The sequence below is a fragment of the Oreochromis niloticus genome, linkage group LG1 (assembly GCF_001858045.2).
Source record: "Oreochromis niloticus isolate F11D_XX linkage group LG1, O_niloticus_UMD_NMBU, whole genome shotgun sequence".
Lineage (NCBI taxonomy): Eukaryota > Metazoa > Chordata > Actinopteri > Cichliformes > Cichlidae > Oreochromis > Oreochromis niloticus.
In genome coordinates this window covers 16,715,410-16,737,406 of record NC_031965.2, presented here as the reverse complement: position 1 = coordinate 16,737,406, position 21,997 = coordinate 16,715,410, and the positions used below count along the sequence as shown (strand labels likewise).

Here is a 21,997-nt window from a genome sequence, read left to right as displayed (position 1 = left end):
ATCTGTTTTTTAATTACTGTGCTATAGTATGAATTATTTATGCTCCCTGTCATATTTTCCAAAGGCAGATTGGAGTCTGTGCCAGGCTGCTTCTGGTCCCTGGACCTTATGTTTGACACCCTCGCTTTGGACATTACTCAGTGTACATCATCGCTGCATGTTGCAAAGCTGCTTTGGATTAAAATTGATCAAAGTTCACGCTAATTTTATTGAGTAAGTTCTGTAAATATATTTATTTCAGTAATTTAACAACTGGCTTTGTTTAAAAACAGCCAGCAGCCACCGAATTTAGTTTATTCCAACACTGGCACGTTAGAAATTCAAATATAATTGAAATAACTAACTTTTCACAGAACTCTCATTTTTATTGTTCCAGAGATTTTGTCTGAAATGTAAGATCGTACAAAGACAGATTATTATTCAAAAACAAAAGAAAAAAAACTGTGACTATGAAATGACACCTCACATTGTGTGCATTTCCTGAAAATCAGATGTATCTCAGTAAGTTTCTTCACACGCCAAAAATTTGATTATCAGATGAGAGAGTAATGTGATAATGAGCTACATGTCAGTGTTGTGCCCAAGTGTCACTTTTTATCACTGTTTGTGATGCCACAAATGAGGTCACAGACTTTCTCCTTTTTAAAACGCGGCATAAGGAAGAATACAAGTGACACTTGAAGAAAAAGGAGAAAAGAGACGAGGAAGAAACTAAAGAGAACCAGCATTTTTCACCATATAAACAAACTGAACAATTAGTCACTGGTATATTTCACAGGGGAAAAGCATAAAAATCAATTTAATTTTTATAAATCATTCACAGTATAAAGCATCTTTTTTGGTACTTTAAATAGAAATCAACATTTAAACTTAGATAGCATTAACAACATTTAATAGACTCCTCAGCAAAAATTAGTTGATTAATCAACATCTTTAAATATCAATCCAGCCAGCACTACTTCAGTTCTGTCTTGCTCAAACTGAAAGAGACTGAAGAGCACAACTTTCCCTTCCATATGCACATATAAAACCTGAAGTAGACAGCACAGCAGCAAAAACACCCCTAAAGCAAAGAATACAGCAGGCATCAACAAAAACAGGCATAACTCTAAAAAGGATCTAGGGTGGAGGTGGGTTTCAAAGCAGCTTGCACAGGAAGGTAAGTAGTTTTTCAGCAGCTTGAATAAGTAACTTATATAAGACTCGCCAGCTGGATGCACAGAATGGTATCAGCTGATCCACAAGCCTATGTGCATTATCAGCAGTTATCAGCTGTGCAGTTGTTAGGGTTCACTTGACTTTCGGGCAGGCCTGAACTACAGTTATGGTCAGTTTATAAACTGCCAAATATAAAGTAGTCTAGGCAGTATGGCTCTGTTGAGGGCCCACCTCTCCTTATATATGTAAGTTGGGGGTAAAACCTGAGCACAGCAGTGAAGACCCTCTTAAACAACACCCAGCACTTTCACAAGGTTGCATGGAAGGCCAGGGGAAAAGTGAGCAGCAGCACAGACCTCCAAATGGCAGTGCAAAAAGCCTGTTTAAACAACGCGACATGCTGTAAGACCAACTGAATTCACACAGATTTCCTGCTCTTAGGTAACATAGCAGTGATGTAACATGTAGGTATTTATGCACACGCAGTAAAAGCTAAAACTGGGAAAGATGGCAACTCATTGGCTTAATTAGGGAAGCTGCCAGCGACTAAATTACCAGTCAATTAAAAGTCAGTAAGACTCTAAAAACAATCAAAATTAAACGTAAACTAACGAATTAGATCTACATGTAGGAGTCATCTGAAGCAGCTAAACAGCAAATCCTCAAATATACTCATATTTGAAATGTTGCTGAAAATTTTTGGCTTTCTGCACAGTGCAAAAAAATTGCAGACATAGCTGTTTGTATCGATCAAAGTACTGCAGAACCACATGGCTACCATCGGTCCTGCTTTCACTTTAGCCTCTTTACAATGACAGATTTATGCTGCCGAGTATATTGATTTCAAAAGGTGATCAAGTCCCTTAATTAGAGATCCCTTAAGGTCTATTTAGGCTGTCTTACTATCTATTCATTCTCTTCCACTTATCCAATTCAGAATCACAGGGAGAGGCTGGAACGTAACACACAGAGAGACAAACAACACTCACACTCGCACCTATGGGCAATTTAGAATCACCAATTAACCTCACTAATTGCAGATTCGAACCCAGGACCTTCTTACTACGCGGCAATACTGACCACCATGCTGCCTCGGTGTCAAACTACATGTATGCCATTTTTTTATGCACTGCACAGAGAGCCAAAAATTTCTGCAACATTTCAAACATGAACATATTTGAAGATTAAATGTGCTTAGCTCAAATGACTCCTACATGCAGATCTGTTAGAGTATGCTTAATTCTGGCTATTTTTAAGACTCTTTTTGACTTTTAACGGAGTCAAATGACCAAAACAATTTACTGCAGATTTAAGCAGATTTAAGCAGAAAGTCAAAAGTACAGCATGATTCTTGCAACTGTCGCCAATGTTTCTGTTTATCGTGTTGTTGTTCCATTTGCTAATCATTTTCTTATGAATGCTTCTCATCCTTAGGTCTCGCTTGTAAAACAGACACCCGAGAGAGAATCTTAATGAGACTGGCTGATGAAATAAAGATTTCATAATACAAATGCGCCACCGTTAGACACAAATCTTTAGCTATATGTCATGAAGCTGATGATATTACTGAAGATCAATCTTGCAAACTGACAGAGATACAGAGGATTCAATGAGCAAAACGCTGATCATCGTTTGGTTTTTAATTCTGGCTGAGTCTAAGACAGCAGACTGACAAAAAACCAAAAAAGTGTGCTAAAATAGCCGAGTGTACTACATATAGGATTTCAAGTTACATTAACTCAGTGGATTATGAATGACTGCATAATATAGGCTCAGCCGCTGATCATCCGTTTCATACTTACTTGGCAGCAGAAAAACAATTTCTGAGTCTTTCTCCATTAAATAAAACATTCACAGAACCACAAGGTCACATAAAGAAGCACATTTAAGATGCCAGCAGCAAAAAGGCACACACCAAAAAATAAATACATGGTGAATGTCAACGAGGCAGATCAGGGACTCTCAAATGGTTATGATATAGATTTATGTGTTCTGACATCCCACAGATGGTGTGAATTAGTCAGAGAGGGGGTGCCAGCATGAGGTCAAGAGAGATGACCTGGCCTTCAGCCTGCCACTTGGGAAACCAAAGCAACAGACATGTGAAGCTGCCGCTGCTGCAGTGGAACAACCCAAAGGGAAGCTATGGCAGCTGTTATTGGAGCTGCAGAAGAGAGAGTGCTCCCGTAAACTGTTCTAATCTCATCATCGTCAGAGATAAACAGCACTGAAAGGAGCCACAGCAGCACAAACGTGCATAAAAGCAGAGGGGGTGATAGAAAAGCTACATTGATTTTGACAAAGAGCAGAAAAAGAATTGTGTAAATATAAGGACACACAAAGCGGATCAAATGGGTTTCTAAACGTGTAATGATTGATTTTTTTTCCCATTCATTGCCTAGAAATGATTTTGCATTTGAGAATAGTTTTCAATAAGCCAGTGCTTACCGGTAATATGAAGGATGATATAAATGAATTAATTTGTTGAGAATCAAAGGTAGAGGCCTTCAGCTTTACGAGCAGCTAACAAAGGACGCCTACCGTAATGTCTCATAAAGGTGCCAAGAAGCACAGAGAATTACCAGATTGCCTCAGGAGGCAGTTCCCATATGTCTGACAGAGCGAGGGGTGGGGATGTCGACTTTAAAGGAAGGGAGAGACCCATTTAATGATGAAATCATAAAATCCTGTGTAAATATGTACAAAGCACGAGCGGCTCTCACCTGATTGATGTGCTTGAGCTTGTCAATGATCTGATTTATGACGGGGTCAGCTCCTTTCACTTTGACTTCGGGGTTGGCGATCTGAGCTTTGATTCCGTTTCCGACCACACGGAGAGTGTAGCTGTGAACACAAGAACAGAGGACAGAGGGTCTGTAAGTATATTCAGATGCCTTCCGGTCATTTTAAATAATACCAGTGAGGTACATTTCACAGATAATTCATATCATATAGTTTTTATAGCACTTTTTACCTGTACAGCGTTTACATGTCTTGCATAATGTCCAACATATTGAAACAATTTCACACATTTTCATCAGCCGATTTACAGACGTCACCACGTCTCACAAGAAACATGCAGCTCATAATGACATCTGATGATCTGCAGTGTTATGTAAAAGTCTTGGGCCACCTCTCATTTCTTTATATTTTGCTTTCTTTGATTTTTTTAAGTGGTTGTGAGAACTAGTTCTAGGAAGAAATCTATTTTAATTTGTGTCTTTAGGCACTTTGTTATTAGCGTATAATTTCTTCCAATTTCTTTAGTAAATCTACAAAAAATGGGAAAGATGACACAGTTTGAATAAAACAGTATTTTTTGCAAAAAATAACAGTTTTCAGCTGTTAGCTGAAACTTGAAAACTTGGCTGAAAATCCCAGCATGGTGTCTTTAAAAAGGCTGGACAAGTGGAGGACAAAAGAAGAGGCAAGCCTTAAAAAAAACTCTATCTACAGCAGACGAGCAGTGTCTGAAAGTCATGTTTCTAAGGAATAAAACAAAATCCAGCAAAGACCTGACACGGGGCCTGGGAGATGATCCTTCAGCTGATCCATCTACTGTTCACTGAAGCCTCATCAGAAATGGTCTCAGTGAAAGGATGGCTGTCAAGAAGCCATTCTTAAGGAAGGGAAACAGGGAGAAAAGGCTGAGGTGTGCCAAATTACACAAGAACTGACCTGAAAACCAGTGACAACAGGTCTGATGGAGTAATGAATCCACATTTGAAATGTTTGCTTTAAATCGTCATCAATATGTACAGAGGAGGAGAGGAGAGGTCCAACTGTGAGTGTATAAAATCATGTCAGAGCCTCCACTGTAAATGGTTTGGAGCTGCATTTCAGCCAGTGGTGTTGGGAATATTGTCAAAAATGATTATGAACACAGAAAAGTACCATTAGACTGTGATCCACCATGAAATACCATCTGGAAAGCGTCTGATTAGCAACAGCTTCATTGTTAAGCATCATCACTCATTGATTGGCCTCTCAGATGGGATGCTGACATTGTTGAAGCAGGGTGGGATCATCTTGACAGAGAAGGCAGCCAACATCCAAATAAGTGCTTTGAATGTCCTTCAAGAAGCCTGGAGAACTATTCCTGAAGACTACTTGAAGAAATTACAAGAAAGCTTACCTAAGAGAGTTCAGGCTGTGTTGAAGAATAAATGTGGTCACACCAAATATTGACTTCCCAGCTTGTTAGAATTGAACAAACTCAGTTTTTTCCTTATTTACTGTATTTCCATGCACATTTCAATTAATATATGCACCGACTTCCCATTTTCCCAGCAAAATATGAAGAAATGAGCTCAAAACGTTAAAGACTTTTGCACACTGCCTAGTTTTAACAGTTACTGCAGCAGAGAAAAGAAATCTACAGCATAGCATACAAAGACTAATCAAATAAGACAAGCAAAAACTTTACATTCTATTTATCTTCATAAGTAGTTGGAAAATATTCCTTTATTGACTTATAAAATGCAATAAAAATGTAGTAATAAAAAGTCAATAATATATCAGGGAAATGTGTTACTTTCTCCATCAGGTATTTTCACGTTTAATTTAAGCACATTTTACAGTTCTACTAGCAACCACAAGTGTTGCTTTATAGTGACAGAGCTGAAGGAAAATTTGTTGCTTGCTTTTTTTTCACACATTGTAACATTGGTACTTAAAGTTTAATTAAAGAAAGTATCAAAAAGTACTGTCAGCAGTAACAGCAGAAACTTTCACACTGAAAGAAAATTCTAATATTATCTTGTCTTCTAATGGCAAGTAATACTAAAAGGTGATAAATATTCTGAATTCACACTAAGGTGACGGTAGAATTACTTTGCAGCCATACCCTGAGGTTAAAGAGGGATTTGTGGTATGGAAGAAAACATAATTCACTGCACGTTTGTACAGATGCTCGTATGTATCTAAGCGGCTATCGCATTTACGGTTTATGAAAACTATAGCCTGTATGAATCCTCTTAGAAATGAAACTAATATGTAGCAATATAGCTGTTCAGCATACAACATCGGCCCTTGTTTTAAAGCCGTTCATTGTTGTCATAGCTTGGTAATAGGCTTCAGTTTACCTCAAGGACTCCTCATTCTTTAGCCTGACTGCAGTCTGTCAGCTGTAATGCCTCTGACTGGACACAATTCACTCACATCTCAATTTACAGTGTATCATTCAGTCAAACCGGTAGATCAAGGTAAAGTCAGTCATTGCTGAACAATTGCTGAGCTCTTTGAGCTTGTCATCCGACACAGAACGAGGTGCCGACCCGGGCGATCGCTTTGAACTTCAGTGCTCGAGAGTTAAAAATAAAGCAGAAGACGCAAGCATGCTGCTGAGGTGGCAGCAAACTCCAGCTGGGTGTGATCATCAAGAAACCCAAGGTCACAAAAAAATACATTTTTTTTTAAAGAAAGAAGGCCTTAGTTATTCAAATGCAAAGGTGACGACACAATTCAAATTTAGTCAAGAAGCAATTTTAAGATTAATTACCTGCAAATCAGAGCCTCTAAATGTAATTAGTTTGGGAAGAAACGCCGGCCAATCCGTGGCCCTTCTTTACTTTTAATCAGCAGTTACACTGTTATCATTCTAATTACATTATCAACGTATTTTTTTGTTACTATATTCTTTCTTGTCTTCATGTAGTCTCTCTCCTGTCCATCTGCTGTCTGTCTTCTGACAGCAGCTTACAAAGAAATATCAAAGTCAACATTTAAAATATGTGGACAATAGAGCTATTAAAACAGTTCAAATAACAAAATGAACCTCAAAGATTCTCCATCATGCACACCTCCTGTCATTAATCTCTTAAGAATAAATTATAATATCAAAAGTTAGAAGAATCATATTGCTCCTCATGCAAAGGATGACGTGATATAAATAAAGGGGATTTTGGTAGGGCGGTCATTGTCAGCACTCCTTGCACACCATGTAATTACCGATGCATAAATAAGCCATCGGGCAAACAGTCTAATCGGGAGGCGAGCAGTGTTTGACACGAACTCATCAGCAAACACCTTTTGCACGTGGATAAAATTGATTCCTTTTAAAACAGCTCTTCCAGCTTTTGTTGTCTGCGTGCTCACAATTTTTACTATGAACCACAACAAAAATTGATTTTTGCTCCGGGTACTTGACATCATCTTTTGAAAAAAAAAAAAGTCATTCAGAAGCACAGGGCTGTTTTACAATAATGGGATCCAGCACTTTGAGACCTTTGTTTTTTTTACCAAATGGCTCTAAAAGCAAAAAAAATAAATACATCTAAATTGTTGTGCTAAATTTACTCCTGCGAAATTAAATATCTATAACCAGCAGCGCACTCCTCTGTAGGCAGCCTGAGAGAGCACAGTCACCTCGCTGGGGTTCACATGTGATGTTGGTGTCTTTGTAGGAGCTGCTGTGATAAATCCACGTGGGGGCTACGCAGACGCTTCGGTGTCCATCAGCCATCAGCGGCATTTAAAAAAGAAAAAAAAAAAAACTTCAACAGTATCAAAAATGTAACAGTGACATAAGTAAAGGAAGTCATGTGACCATGTATCGTCACATTTTTAAAACATAGAACCAAACTGCGAGTAGGAAGACAACTAACAATTTACTAAAAGTTTCCACTTGGTTTTAAAGTTTGTTTGATTTTTTTTTATTAGTTAGACTTCTTAAAGCTATTTAATATATCACATTTTCATTATTTTATATTGCATGTTGACACACTCTTGTCCATCCATCCTTCAATCCTTCTCTTCCACTAGGAGCCGGTACGAGCCGTCATGGGCCAAAACTATTTCATGTATCCGTCTACTGTAAATCTAATAACTGCAGTGCTGTGTTAGCTCAGCGCTGTATGCATTGGCTGGAGCTTCATGCTTTGGGACTATAGCTGCAGCTGAACCTTGTACACTATAACTATGATCCGCCTGCTTCCAGCTTTGTTTAATCCCTGGACACACCTGCAGAGATTGAAATTGTGTGTAGGAAGTGGAAAGAACAAAAGTCCTTGTTGGGTCTGCCCTACCGTGAAAGGTCCACAAGTAAAGTTAAAAAAATAAAGTCAGTATTAAAGAAAGATTACTAGGTCCACGTGCACTTGTAGCCTTTGATAATCTCATAAAATCCCCCCCTTCATTACCTATAATACTGTCTTTTTCCCTCTTTCTGATTGACTGCATATTGAAGAGATTACATCAGAGCCATCTGTGCTCACGTCCACCCAATGAAAATGTGACAGCTACATTTCTGCATAAGAAAACACGAAGGCAAAATCTGCATACATCCTTGAATTGGGACGTAGTTAAATATGGATTCTCATATAAAGTGGATGTCCATACATAGACACACACATACTCACAGAGTCAACTCATCTAGCATTCACTAAGAAATGTATTTCATTATGCCACTGGGATCCATAACCTGAAACGCATGCAATCTCTTGTAACACGCTGCACGGCTGGCAATGCAACACAAAGGCTCTCAGGAGGTTGCAACACCAGAATATAAGAGGTGTGCTCCTTAAAAAGTGTCAGAGATAAAAAACATTGATCATAGCCATCATATATTCTTCAGGGTGAGTAAGAAGAAAAAAAGCACACCGTAGCACCAAACACAACCTGCAAGAGGATATCAAACAGCTGAGCGATTGCCTGTGTCTCTGTAGACCAGCAGCAGGATCCTATAATCCATATCACTCTCCCCAAAGGGACGCTTGGTTTGCATCTCATCTCTGCTCGCCCTGCTGTTCAGGGTTAGATTGAAAATTTCAATCATTCTATTCGTGGTTCCCATTCCTGTCCCATTCAACTACACTGTACTGTAGGTGCAAAACATTCACATCCAGAACAAAGCAATCTCAGGCCTCTTTTGCTTTGTTCCTTGACTTCAGGACAGAGTAGGATAGGTACGTCAAAGTAATTTACTCTGATCACAGCACAGGAGGAGCATGACTCTTCTCCAGACATCAGCAGCACAGTGCACTGCAATACCTTGCATACAACAGATAACAGCCGCCGTGTGTGATTTGATGCGTTCCTTTTGTGCAATCCATGTCCCATATTTTGGTCCTTTTTGTCCTTTGATTAAGACTGTGACAAAAAACTGGATGAGAATTTGGCTGAATGTAGCCAGCTTATTTTAAAGAACATGCATTTTTTTCTTAGGGGATATTTCTTCCCACAGCTTAATGAAGATTCAGTGAAGAACACATTACTGGTTACTTTAGGACTAATGCATTTGCTAAAAACTATTTCCATTTACTATATTAAAAATGCAGGTCCCAGGGAATAGTGTAGACCTTTCAATGAAACTCTTCAAATCTATATCTCATGTTAAGACTAATTTAATGCCTTCACTTTGGCATGGAAGGAGATTTTGCAGGAAGGTTTGTGACGCTTTAAAAAACTTCAATGATGTTTACTGGAAATAAGTTCAGGCAATATACTTGGCCAGGTCATAGCTGTAATATTCTTCTCCTTCCAGGCTTCTCAAGACTGGGTGACATCAGCCAGTATTCTGGTATAACCAAAAGGCATCTATAAATGTCATCTGCAATCACCTTTTGCACTCATGGTGCCCCAGATCATCGCATTACCAGATTTATCCGTCACTGCTGGATGTTTACACTCAGTATGGTAGCCCTGATGACTTGAATCCCAAATGTCCTGGATTCAAATTAATCTTTATGAAAATGTATCAATTTTTTCTTCGTGGTTTTTTATTTAAACTTTAATCTTGCTTTTTTGTTAAGTGCAAATAGTTGTTTTCTTCTTGAACACATTTATAAGGCTAAGAGGTACTGAAACTTTAAAAAAGGTGTGGCACAAACCAGAAATGTAAACTTAAAGTAAGAATTGTTGTTTAGCGCTGCAGCTAAGGATGGGAATCAAGAACCCAGTAGTTCATTTCCCTGGAATTTTTTTGTCAGCCTGCCTGTCGATTCCGATTATTGGCTCTATAATCGGGATCGATTATAGCGTGTGCTACAATTATAGCGTGTGCTACAATCATCTGATTTCAGTTCATGTGTTGGAGGAGGAAAATAGCAGCACAGTCTACAGCGTGGATATGGACTTTATTCTTATTGCACAAAAGGACGAGAGTGCGATGGTAAAGTGGTGGTGAAGACAAAAACGGCTGCATCGTGCTGCTAACCCAACTTCGGCTCTTCGCAAGCACCTGCACAGACAGCATGCTAACGCTAAGCTAGCCACAAACCCAGAGTGATGTTAAAGCTGAGTGAATGTCGACCCCAGCCCAGCAGCCAAACCCTGAACCTTAACAGGTAACAAACTGATGAGCAGTCAGGCTGGAGCCTCTGTTTCTACCTATTTTAAAGCCGTTAAAGCCTCTGCGTGGGTTTTCATCTTTGCTTTGTGCCGTCGGCTTTGTGTTCATACCTAAATCCAAAGAGAAAGATCATATGTGTGTCCTCATTAGGATAGGATTTGTGTTGTGTGTGGGACTGTAGCCTTTATACTGTCAACTGATAATTATGAGACCACGGGTTTCAGGTCATTTTACAGAGACATGCAAAAATAATGTAACATGTAGAATAGCAAATTACTTCCTCCTGGGAGTAATTAAGTAACATATTGCATTAATTACATTAAGTACTTAATACATTAAGTATACTTTAAAGAAAAGCGTTCTCTGTAATAAATACATTCTTGAGTAACAACCCCAACACTGATCACAACAAAGGGGGGAGATGCCTCCAACATGCACAAAAACATTTGACCACACAGCACGCAATTAATCTGCACAGATGTAATGCCTTTAATACGCTGCTTAGAGATGGTGGTGGCTCTCAAAACAGAGCCTATGAGAACCCAGTGAGAATCGGTAAGGAATCAAATCAATAAGTGATCAATTCCCATCCCTAGCAGCAATCAACACATTTAAAAAGGTAAAAAGTTTTACTTTGAAACTTTCAGGAACCTCCAGCAAACACGCAGCCAGGGAATGGACATTTTCTCCAGTTTACCAGTCTGTAGGCCAGTGTGAGTGGGGCATTAATATTAAGTTGAAATTCACTCTAGAAAGCTCAAAATAGTTGAACTAACCCGTAGGCTTGAGTGAAAATTCTGAGTAGTAACGCCTTAAATGTCACTCTGTTGTATATGCTGCTGGATGCACTGTAGATCTGTATTTCTATTGGTCAAGAGATTTGGTTCATTTTCTTTTTACCTCATGCCATAATGCAGAATGGCGCTCCTTTTATTTATTTATTTTTGTCCTTAATTTACATTTTAAGCTTCATTTTTCAAAAAATTGCTGCAGACTGAGGCACAGCACTCCACTTGTTGTTATTTCTGGAAGCAGTTCGGCGATAACTGCCAAACACTCATCGTTTAACTAGCAGGTCACAGGCTGCTCGAGCTACTTTAGATCAATTAGTATGCTTCTGACGCCTCTGAGATATCAATCACGGGTTGCAGCTGAGCATCTGTGTTTATAACGGGAAGTCACAGACGTCGTCTTAAAATCATATAATATATGACTGTATTTTATATAACGGCGATAAATAAGACAGCGTTTGTTATTTTAAGCAAAAGCTGTCAGATTGTTTTTTTCCCCTACCCTCATATGATAAGACGACTGCTTAAAACTATTAGAAGATAAATAGCCATCAGTGTTCATTTGAATTTGAATCTTCCAGCGTCTGTCCATCCATCTATACAGCTCGTGTGCTCTTTGTTTTTTAACATTACGCCGTGAACAACAATCAAAAATGATAAAAGGAAAAAAGAAAGAAAACAAGCTGGCTGTAAAAACACAGAAATGTCTTTTTCCTGAGAGCACTTTCATCAAAATGTTATGGAGCGAGTAGTTCAGCATCCCAGGAGACGAAGGAGGCAGACCACGCACACTGTTCATGGTTGGCTGAGTGAGAAACAAAGCAGGCCTGCAGTTAGTAGGCTAGAAGGCAATACCTGCCTTTCAGTTGTCACAAAGAGAACAAAAGTCCTTCTGGCTCATTGCCGAGTGTGGAGAAGATCTGGGGGAGCCCGGCACTTCAAAGGAGCCTGTCCACTTAAGCTCAACAGGACAGAAAATACTTCAGGCATAACAAGGGAACATATGCAGTTTAATGTATAAAAATCAACAAGAAGGCTGCGCCTCGAACAAACATCTGCTCGTTACCACAAAGCAGACTCGATGTGAAAATAAGGCAGAATTAAATACTACATCAAGACTACCACACCTACATAACACAGGAACAGGTTTAGGCTCCAGAACGCATACAGTCAGTCAAGATCTTTCAAATATCTGCAAGAATGTCACATTTATTTCTGACTGACTCATGAATTAATTGACAAAAACCTTCACAGACAGACAGAAGGGATTAATATAATCGGGATTATGGGGTTTGCCAGTATGTGTATCTGGTAACTGTGTACCTTTACTGAGAACTGTGACAAAGAGGATAATACAACAGCAGTCAACTGTGCTTCAGGCAAAGATTTCGCTCCAAACATCACTACTGTCATGTTTGTTCCAATTACTAGAAAGCCCTGAGCCTTGAAGTTGTATTGACTTGTGCCAGAGAGACACCATGGAATTAGCCAGACAGAGCTGTTTGAGCAATGTGGCAGCGGTAATTAAAATGGTCTGGTAGTCAGTCAGTGGTTAATGGGCATTTTGTGTCAGAAATCTGTACTTACACTGCTCTTGGATACTGGAAACTGCTCATACGAACAGACAGATTAATTATGGATTTATAAACAAAAAGTTGTCCAGGGCTAAAGAAAATAAAAGGCAGACTGTGTAAGTGCACTCTAACAGCAGTGGAGCAAACACATAAAAGCTGGAGTTCTCAAAGTTTTTGATGACTGAGTGCCAATTTAGGGAAGCAGCGAATGATCAAGAGTCTCAGGAAAACACGCAAAATACTTTCAGTGTTTTTGATGTGTCGGTTCAGAGGTTGATGGCTGATGCTGGTAATTGTCCTTTCTGTGATTGTATATGGGGTTTGTTTTTTTAATCATCAGTGAGGTGACTATTAGAGTTCTTAAAACTGGCTCTGTTTGTCAGAGCTAGGAAGAGTTAGTCTGCTATAATGGCTACAGCAAGAAAGCTTAAACACAGCTATATCATATATCATATGCACAGGCTTTTACTGATGAGAAAATGAGAACAAAAGCACTCTTCAACACAGCCTGAACTCTCTTAGGTACGTTTTCTTGTACTTTCTTTAAATATTCTTCAGGGATATTTCTCCAGGCTTTTTGAAGGACATTCAAAGCTCTTCTTTGGATGTTGGCTCTCTTTTGTTCTATTCTCTGTCAGGATGATCCCACCCTGCTTCAATAATGTGAAGACTCTGGGGAGCCCAATCCATTACTGATAGTGTCTCATTGCATGTTTTTCTATCCAGGTATGCTTTTTAGGGTTCCCTGTCATGCAGAGAAATGAAGCTGTTACCAATCAGAAGTTTTCCAGATGGTACTGCATGGTGGATCACAAACTGTCAGTATTTTTCTGCATTCGTACTTCTACAAGTTTTGACAAAATCCCCAACACCACCGACTGAAATGCAGCCCAAAAACCAATGACACAGCCTGCACCATGCTCTGCAGATGGCCATGCACACTCACACACCTCTCCTGACCTCCTCTGTACACATTGATGACATTTTGAACCAAAAATTTCAAATTCATCACTTCAGCTGTTGACACTGATTTTAAGTCCAGTTCTTGTGTATCTTGGTATACCTCAGCCTTTTGAGGAACAGCTTCTTGACAGCCACCCTTCCACTGAGACCATTTCTGATGAGGCTTCAGTGAACAGCAGATGGATCAACTGAAGGGCCAGAGGCATCTTTCACGTCCAGTGTCAGGTCTTTGCTGGATTTTTTTCTCCCCATTTCTTAAGGACACGACTTTCAGACACTGCTGCAGATGGATTTTTATGTCTGCCACTTCTTCTTTTGTCCTCCACTTGTTCAGTTTTTTCAAGTTTTTTTTAATGACACACTGGTATGTCATGCAAAGGATTAGGCTAACAGCTCTTTGGGAATCCCAAAAAATTCTATTTTATGCCAGTCAAACTGTGTTATCTGCCAGTTTTCATAGATTCAACTAAAGAAATTTGAACATTTTTCCCCCAAGTAACAAAGTGCTTAAAGGTGAGCACTTTGTTACTAGCTCATGTGTAATATACTGCACATGAGTACAATATATTTTAGCTGCTTTAGAGCACATTTGGTGCACAAATGCAAGCCACCAAGCAACCCTCTCCTGTATTTTCAAAGTTAAAGGCTCTTACTGAATCTGTAAAATGTCTTATTTTTCCTCTGTTTTATTTCTTTGCAAGTTTTTATCATCATACTGATTGAATCACACAAAGAACGGGATTAAATCGTCTTAGTTAAGTACTGACTTGGAGCATAAGGATGTTTGAATGTTTAACCAAAACTCAAAGTCTTTTATTGGCCTAAACTTGGACAGCATCAGCCTCCAGCCTTAAAATGTGCTCTCTTCATCAGAACTCCAGTTTGATCCTTCTTACAGCGCTCTGTAGGACTGTCAACCTTTCGCTTTTAATGTCTCGTGTCCTCCTTTTGAGGTAGGTGGTTTTACGCCTTGTGCAACCGGCAGAGTGTGTTACCTTAGTTCGGATACTCTGCACCGTTTATGTGTAGCATTTACTGTGCGACTGCCACGCTTGTCCGAAAGCACATTTCCCGATGGGTAAAAATACGAGAAATCTTTATTCTTTGACCTGAAAACTTGCTGGCTTGGAAGGAATGCTGTCAGTGGTTATAATGCAGGTAGCAATTATTCAACCTCAAGAATGTATTCACATATTTTTTTTGTGATAAAGGTGGATTGTCAGGGGTCGTGTGTGTGTACGTGTGTGTGTGCGTGCGCGTGTGTGGGTGGGTGTGTGTGTGTAAACAAAATTACATTTATTGAGTTACACACCTGACTGCACTTCCATTGTGGCTGTGTTTGTGTGCCAGTGTGGGTTCTAACAATGACACAACAGCTTAGGATGACAGGCACTCTTTCTTTACTCAGTGTTAACTTGTTTGTTTATTCATTCATGATTTTGCAGCACACTGTACTTGGGGGAAATTATAATACACAACCTTTAAGTGGCCCTGAGATCCCTGAACAAAAGGAGCGCGGCGCAGGCTGCTGGAGTAGACCGTATGCTACTACTCCAGGGGTCAAGTATATGCCCGAATTTAATGATTCAACAGTTCTCCTAGCAGCAATATAACGCCATTAGTGCACTTTGATGTTAACAGATGGTTATACCAAAGTCAGTAACACATTGCACTAAGGCACCTGCACTTCATGCATGCAGGTGATGTCAATCAGCTGCTTAGCGAACACTGACTGCCACATGTTTACTTTTATTGCGCCTCCTTGTTTGCGATCCTTTTATTGTCGCCATCACAGCCTCCTGGTGCACCAGCCTCACTCCTGAGCCTCATTCGTAACGTGTTTTACACGTATTTACAGAAATAAGTGAAGAAAAAAAATACGATGTGGTAAAACGACACCAACCTAGCGTTCACAGCAATCCATTATTAGAGTTGTAAAGCTTGCGTTATATTGCACTGATAATTTTCCCCGGTAAAGCTAAGTGGCTCTTTGTGCTTATGAGCAACTGCATCGTGCACACTTTTAATGCCAAATAGATATCAGGAGTCCTCAAACAGCGAGTGAACTTTTATAACACCTCTTAAATATTTGATTTTTACGGAAGGTAATAAGGACAAATGGAAAGCTCGGCTATTGCGGAGATACAATGGCCTCATAAAAGCAGATGGTCACCAAAAGAGGGAAATTTTAAAGATGTTAATACCCCATAAGGGCAATAATGTTCAGGATTAAACAGATGTCGTAAGAGCAGGGCGGATAATAAAAAACTCATCGGAGCTTTTATGATATCAGTGATCATCATACTTACATCCAAAGTAATGTCCTGCTGTATTTTCTTTTTCTTTTTACAATGGATAAATACTGTCCAGTCTCAAACTTTCATTTGAGTGCAAAATACAAATAAATGCTCTGCAGAATTTAATACAGTGATTTTCTGGTCTTATTCCAGTGCAGATTATCAAAATCATCCCTCTGATGAAAAGATTTTTCCTCTCTGGCACAAAACTTAAGAGGCTTAGTCATCTTTCCCATCTTCATCCATTGACCGACGCGTGCCCAGATTTCAACACCTGCTTGGTGGAGATTCAGAGAAAAATCAAAAACAAAAAAAATAAATAAATCACTGATTATGCATTTATGAAGAGTTCTGTAAACATGAATAAACAAATCAGGACTGCAGCAACAACCTTATTCCCAGGCTATCAAACAACCAGGGCAGCGGGGATGGCAGGCTTAAAGTAAACACTTGAACAATGATTGGACTTCCTCTCACAGTAGCACTGTTTCATAACAAGGTGTCTGTCCAGTCAAGTAGCAGAGCCAAAGGAGCACGAAAATATAATAAGCAATGGAGAAGCCACACGCTTGTCTGTAAGCAGGATGTTAACGTAACGTATTTCAATGCCGTCCCTGGCAGCACTGCAGTTCCAGCAGCCTGTATAAAGAAGCAGATCACACCTGCAGCGACTCAACACACATCAGTGTGACCTCTGATAGATCCGTGCCTTTTCAGTACACTCTTAATAAACATATCTTAGCTTAATGTCACCACGGATATTTCACATTAAGCCAGTGATACAAGAAATCGTATTTACTGATTAAAACCAACATATTGTATATAAAACACTGACTTTGCCTCTATGACATCACCTGCTGAAACAAGGTCTGCCAAAATGGCTGTCACCACAGTTTTTCCTGGAACAAACCAGAAGGGACCATATTTAAGAAAGACGTTATCAGCTAACACCAGCTACCTTGGTTTGTAAGGGTGCATCCGCATAGCGTACAGGACCATCAAAAGAGACACAGAAACCCGCCTGAAGTGCAGCTTATAAACAGTTTTAAACATTAGAATTTAACCCACTGAAAAAAAGGAACAGAAGTTATAGACTGTTGGATGTCCTGCTGGTAAAATTGCACAGGAAACCATATTATTTGTTAGATAACTGCTTCAGAAGGTCCAGTTCAGCTGGACCAGCTGTCACTGTCGACTACAGTCAGTCAGTATCAGCCAACTTGAGAAACACAAGCAATGTAAATGATAAATAAAAGAGTTGCAGTGGAAACATTTCTGAGGTCAAGGGTAGTAATTATTACCAAGAAAATGTAATTAAAATATATATTAATTATCCCGCATGCCCACTGTGCAGAATACCCCTGTCAGTGAAGTTCAGACACGTCCAACAAGGTGTCCCCCTCGACTCACTCCTGATTCCGTGAAAGGCCTTGTATGTGAAATCTTAACATGCAAAAGTAACTACATGCTCTCACAGGGGTGTCAATAGTATATAAAATCCTTTCCTTTTTGTTCTGACCCGACCACTAACATCCTCTGTCAACCCACCCTTCTGCTTGTCCTCATCGTCTGAGGTCGGCCTCTTTTTCTCCTGCATGGCAGCTCCATATTCAACACCCTCTGTCCAATATATGCACACATGTCCAAACCATCTCAACCTTGCCTCTCCAACTGTGTCTCCAAATCGCTGAACCTGATCTGCCTCTCCAACATACTCATTCCTAATCCTGTCCATTCTGGTCATTCCCAGTGAAAATCTCAGCAACTTCAACTTTGCCAGCACCGTCTCAGCCACCTGTCTTTTTATGCCACCATCTCCAAACCATACATCACAGCAGGTCTCACTACCAACATGTATTTCTTCCCTTTCACTCTTGCTGATATCCTTATGTCATCTCCACCCATTCCACCATGCCTCCACTCTCTTCTTCACCTTTCTCATGTGCTGTCAGCTGCTTTGGATGGTTCACTCCAGGTATTTTAAACTCATCTAACTTCACTACATCAGCTTCATGCAGCCCATCTCCCTCTCATTCACACAAGTCTTTCATTCCTCTTCTTAACAGAGCATACCTCCACCTCTCCAGACTCTTTTCCACCTGCTCCCAACTCTCACTACCGATTATGTCATCTGCAAAGATCACAGTTCATGGAGACTACAGCCTGACCTCATCTTTTAACCCGTTCATCAGCACTGCAAACCAAAAAATAATAATTTTCTACCTGTTATATTTCAGGGTCCAGCTTTTGAATCTGGACATAAAGGCACTCTGGATAACTTTAAACTTTCTAGTATTGGATGGAAGGAACATAGACTTATTCCCCCCAGGTGGAGACATTACAACGTTACATCGCACAAAGCGCCTCATTGATAGTTAGCTAAGATGTTTTCACTGTTGCTCTGTGTAACAAAGTGATTGCAAGTATGTAAACAGTAGTGCGCTAGGGAATTAAATCTGTCTGATAATGTATGAGCTATCCATCTAGTGTTGCAGCAATGATATAGATAAGAGAAATCTGACACCCAATCGAAATCTGTGCCAGCAGAGGCGCATGCAGTCCTTGTGTCAAACACAAAACTGGCCACAGCCAGATAATAGACCGAAAACCAACAGACCACATGACTACATGAGAAAGATGGTTTGTAAAGATGTGAATCATCAACCAAAAATAAGTCCAATCTACAGCTTACATCAAATTTTTAAAACATATCAGCTCACTGAACAAAACACTTTATGATGCCATCAACTAATTCAAAGCTCCACATAGACAGCAGTGCAGTTTGAAACTGCAGATTGTACCGTGTGTACAGGCTTCTGTCCACACATATTTCTGATTATTTTAAACACAGCTGGCAGAAACAAGTGGCCACATCTGCTGTCTCGCCAGCCACAGACACTGAGATCCGCCACACTGTCACAACACCTCAGAGAAAATACTGCAGATCCACAGCGGTAAACAACACTTAGGCAAAAGGACCGAAATACCAACAGTCTAATCACCCCTGTGAAGCAGTTTGTGGATATTTGCTCTCAGCCCCATTCTTCTTTTCACTCAGCCTAACAGCGACTGAATGGGTCGAAGGGAAAACTGCTTCTAATGGCAAAGCAGCTCATAAACCTCCAATGGCTCTCCAAAGCTCCAAGGTGAATGACAGCTGCAAAACACCATTGAAATTTGAGTTGTGTTTAGGGGTTCTTAAGATGAAGAAGTCTGTGTCATCAAAGCTAAAAGAATGACAGTCATCCTTGGAAGGCTGAGTGCAACGGCATCGAGGCAGACTCAATTTAGAGCGTGGGTGGATTTTTTCTTTTTTTTATTCAATATATCAGTTCAGCATGCGCTTTGTAATGTTTGGTAAAACATACACAACACAAGAGAGAATTTTTTGAATATATGAAATTCACCATATTCTTCTCATCCTGTCAGTTTCATTAGAAAACTTTCAGTACTGGAATTCCTGAAAGGTAAATATGTGTAACCACCTCGCAAATAGTTCATAAACAACATTTCTGTAGCTCTCTCTGTGGATTTACACATCACCTGTCTTTGTTATAGTAGTAAATTCTTTGCTCCTTTTTCTAGAAAAAAAACATCTTTGCATGACCACTAAGACAACTCTAGCTATTACCCATTAAATCACCAGTCATGCTGCTAGAATTAACATAAAAATCCCAAAATTTGAGGAGTTTTGGTAACACTGACACACGTACATGTGGAGAAAACTATCCAAATCTGAATCAGCAAATGTAAACAAAGGAGCTTCCACATGAACAGAACTGAAAACTACACTGAAAGCATAAGTGTATACTGCAAAGGAAGTTCAAGGAAGGTCAGCCAGGTCAACCAGGCTTTCTATTTGCTAGCTAACTTGACAAAACCTAAAACCCCAGTCTGAGATAAAAGGAATCACAACGGCGGTTATCAGTTTCACAAAAAACGATCCTTGCGAGTGTTCCCTTCTCCAGTGTTCTCAGAGGATGATGTTAAATTGTGATAGAAATCTATGAAGAACATAAAAAAATAAAATGGTTAAATGCAACAGATTAATACTGCACAAAATCATTAATATTAACTGTCGAACCAAGTGGTAACAAAAAAATGTATTTTGGGTTAACTGCCTTATTTGACTAGTTAGTATGTCGTAGTCTCGTTCGTTACTAAGAATGGCCATGCACCACCACCCACAGAATCGAGAAAGAGCTATCAATCTGTCAATCCTTTCTGTGTCCGGGCGGGGTGAGGTTTCCCGTGTTGAGTCAAATTAAGCCGCAGGCTCCACTTCTCCACGCCTCACAGCAGGAAGGTCCTGAGTTCAATTCCACCATCAGGCCGGGGTCCTTTCTGTGCGGAGTTTGCATGTTCTCCCCGTGTTTCTCCTCAGGCTTCCTCCCACGGTCCAAAGACATGCAGTTAGTGGGAATAGGTTAATTGGAAACACTAAATTGCCCATAGGTGTGAATGAGGGAGTGAATGTGAGTGCAAATGGTTCTCTCTGTCTATGTGTTAGCCTTGCGACAGACTGGTGACCTGTCCAGGGTGTACCCTGCCTCTCGCCCTAAGACAGCTGGGATAGGCTCCAGCGCCCCCTGTGACCCTGAGAAGGATAAGCAGAAGGGAATGGATGGATGGAATATTTTAATTCTCTCAGTGCTATTGTTTATTTCCAACGTGACAGCTCTCAAACTTTAAACTGGATACATTTAAAGATTAAATGTTACTGGAATTTGCTTTAATTTGTCAAAGATCAAAGTGAAATGCATTTTTATTGATTGACAGGCATTGTTGGTGTGTTTTCTATGTTCCTGTAGTTGTAATCCCAGACGTGAAGTATAAAAACATTTACACTTTCCCTGCATCACCAAATGAATACATCCACATTCCAGAGTCAGTGTGATGCACACTTTGCAATTCTGTATCTTTTCCTTCATGATGATATTAATATACGTCTTAACGACTTTACACACAAGCCATATTTGATCATCTAAATAAATAAAAGAATCAGTGAAAATATAGCACTCCCAGATGATTTTAACCCCAAAGACTTAACATAACCTGCTTCCAAACAGGTACAGCGAAGTTACCATGATGACTGAGGCACGTAAAAAAGAGAGAAACCTTCATGACACAGAAAACTCTGACTTTAAGCTTGACATAGCTCTCTAACCCTTTAATTTAGCTTCGTAGTACACCCCTCTACTTCCAAAGCATAATTCCACTCTATCAACCTGGTGCATGTTTGATGAATGTGGTCACTGTTGCTCTGTGGGTCATGTTAACCTTGCACTTTGCAGCTCTGCTGTTGTAATTTGAGTAGAATATGAGATTAATCTGTTTGATGATTAAATCAGACTAAGCATCTTCAGAGAAAGACCTCTGAGAAAGTTAGTACAATAGTTACTGCACACCCCTGATTCTGTGTTTACTTTGGGTTAAAAGTCTACATGTTCTTGTATAACTCACTTTTTGGTAAAGCTGCAGGAAGCTCATGCTTTTACCCCAATTCACTTTGACTCTTTGTTTCCAAAGAATCTCCTTATTTATACATTATTTAGACATCCTTCACTTTTACCGCTATAATCCGACCACTGACCCACAATAAAGACCAGATAGGCTGGGTCTGAATAGAGATTGCTTCTTTAGATTCAGACGGTTAAGTCCATGTCCATCCATCATGGCCGCAACCGAGTAAGACACAGTTTACCCAGCCTCAACACAGCCCTGATTTATAACCTCTGGGAAACAGGATTTATTGTATCAGACTGCATATGTTTAAGTCGACTGATTGGTTTGGTGTTTAGTGAAGTGTAGAGCTCAAAGCGAGGCACCATACTGTGGTACCGCTTTTCTTACATGTGCTCTTCCCCGAGAGAGACTGTCAGTTTTAGAGTTCCCCTTCTCCGTCCTTTAATAGGCTTATCTGTG

The 21,997-nt window shown here is 39.8% G+C and overlaps 1 protein-coding gene across 1 annotated transcript in view; it reads right to left on the bottom strand.

The window, feature by feature from the left end:
• gpc5a (glypican 5a) overlaps nucleotides 1-21,997 on the bottom strand; it is a 145,756-nt gene that overhangs the window by 67,229 nt on the left and 56,530 nt on the right. The window contains exon 7 of the mRNA XM_005466889.3: nucleotides 3,882-4,002. Within this exon, the coding sequence (XP_005466946.1) occupies nucleotides 3,882-4,002 (121 nt within the window). The remainder of the gene's footprint in view (nucleotides 1-3,881; nucleotides 4,003-21,997) is intronic.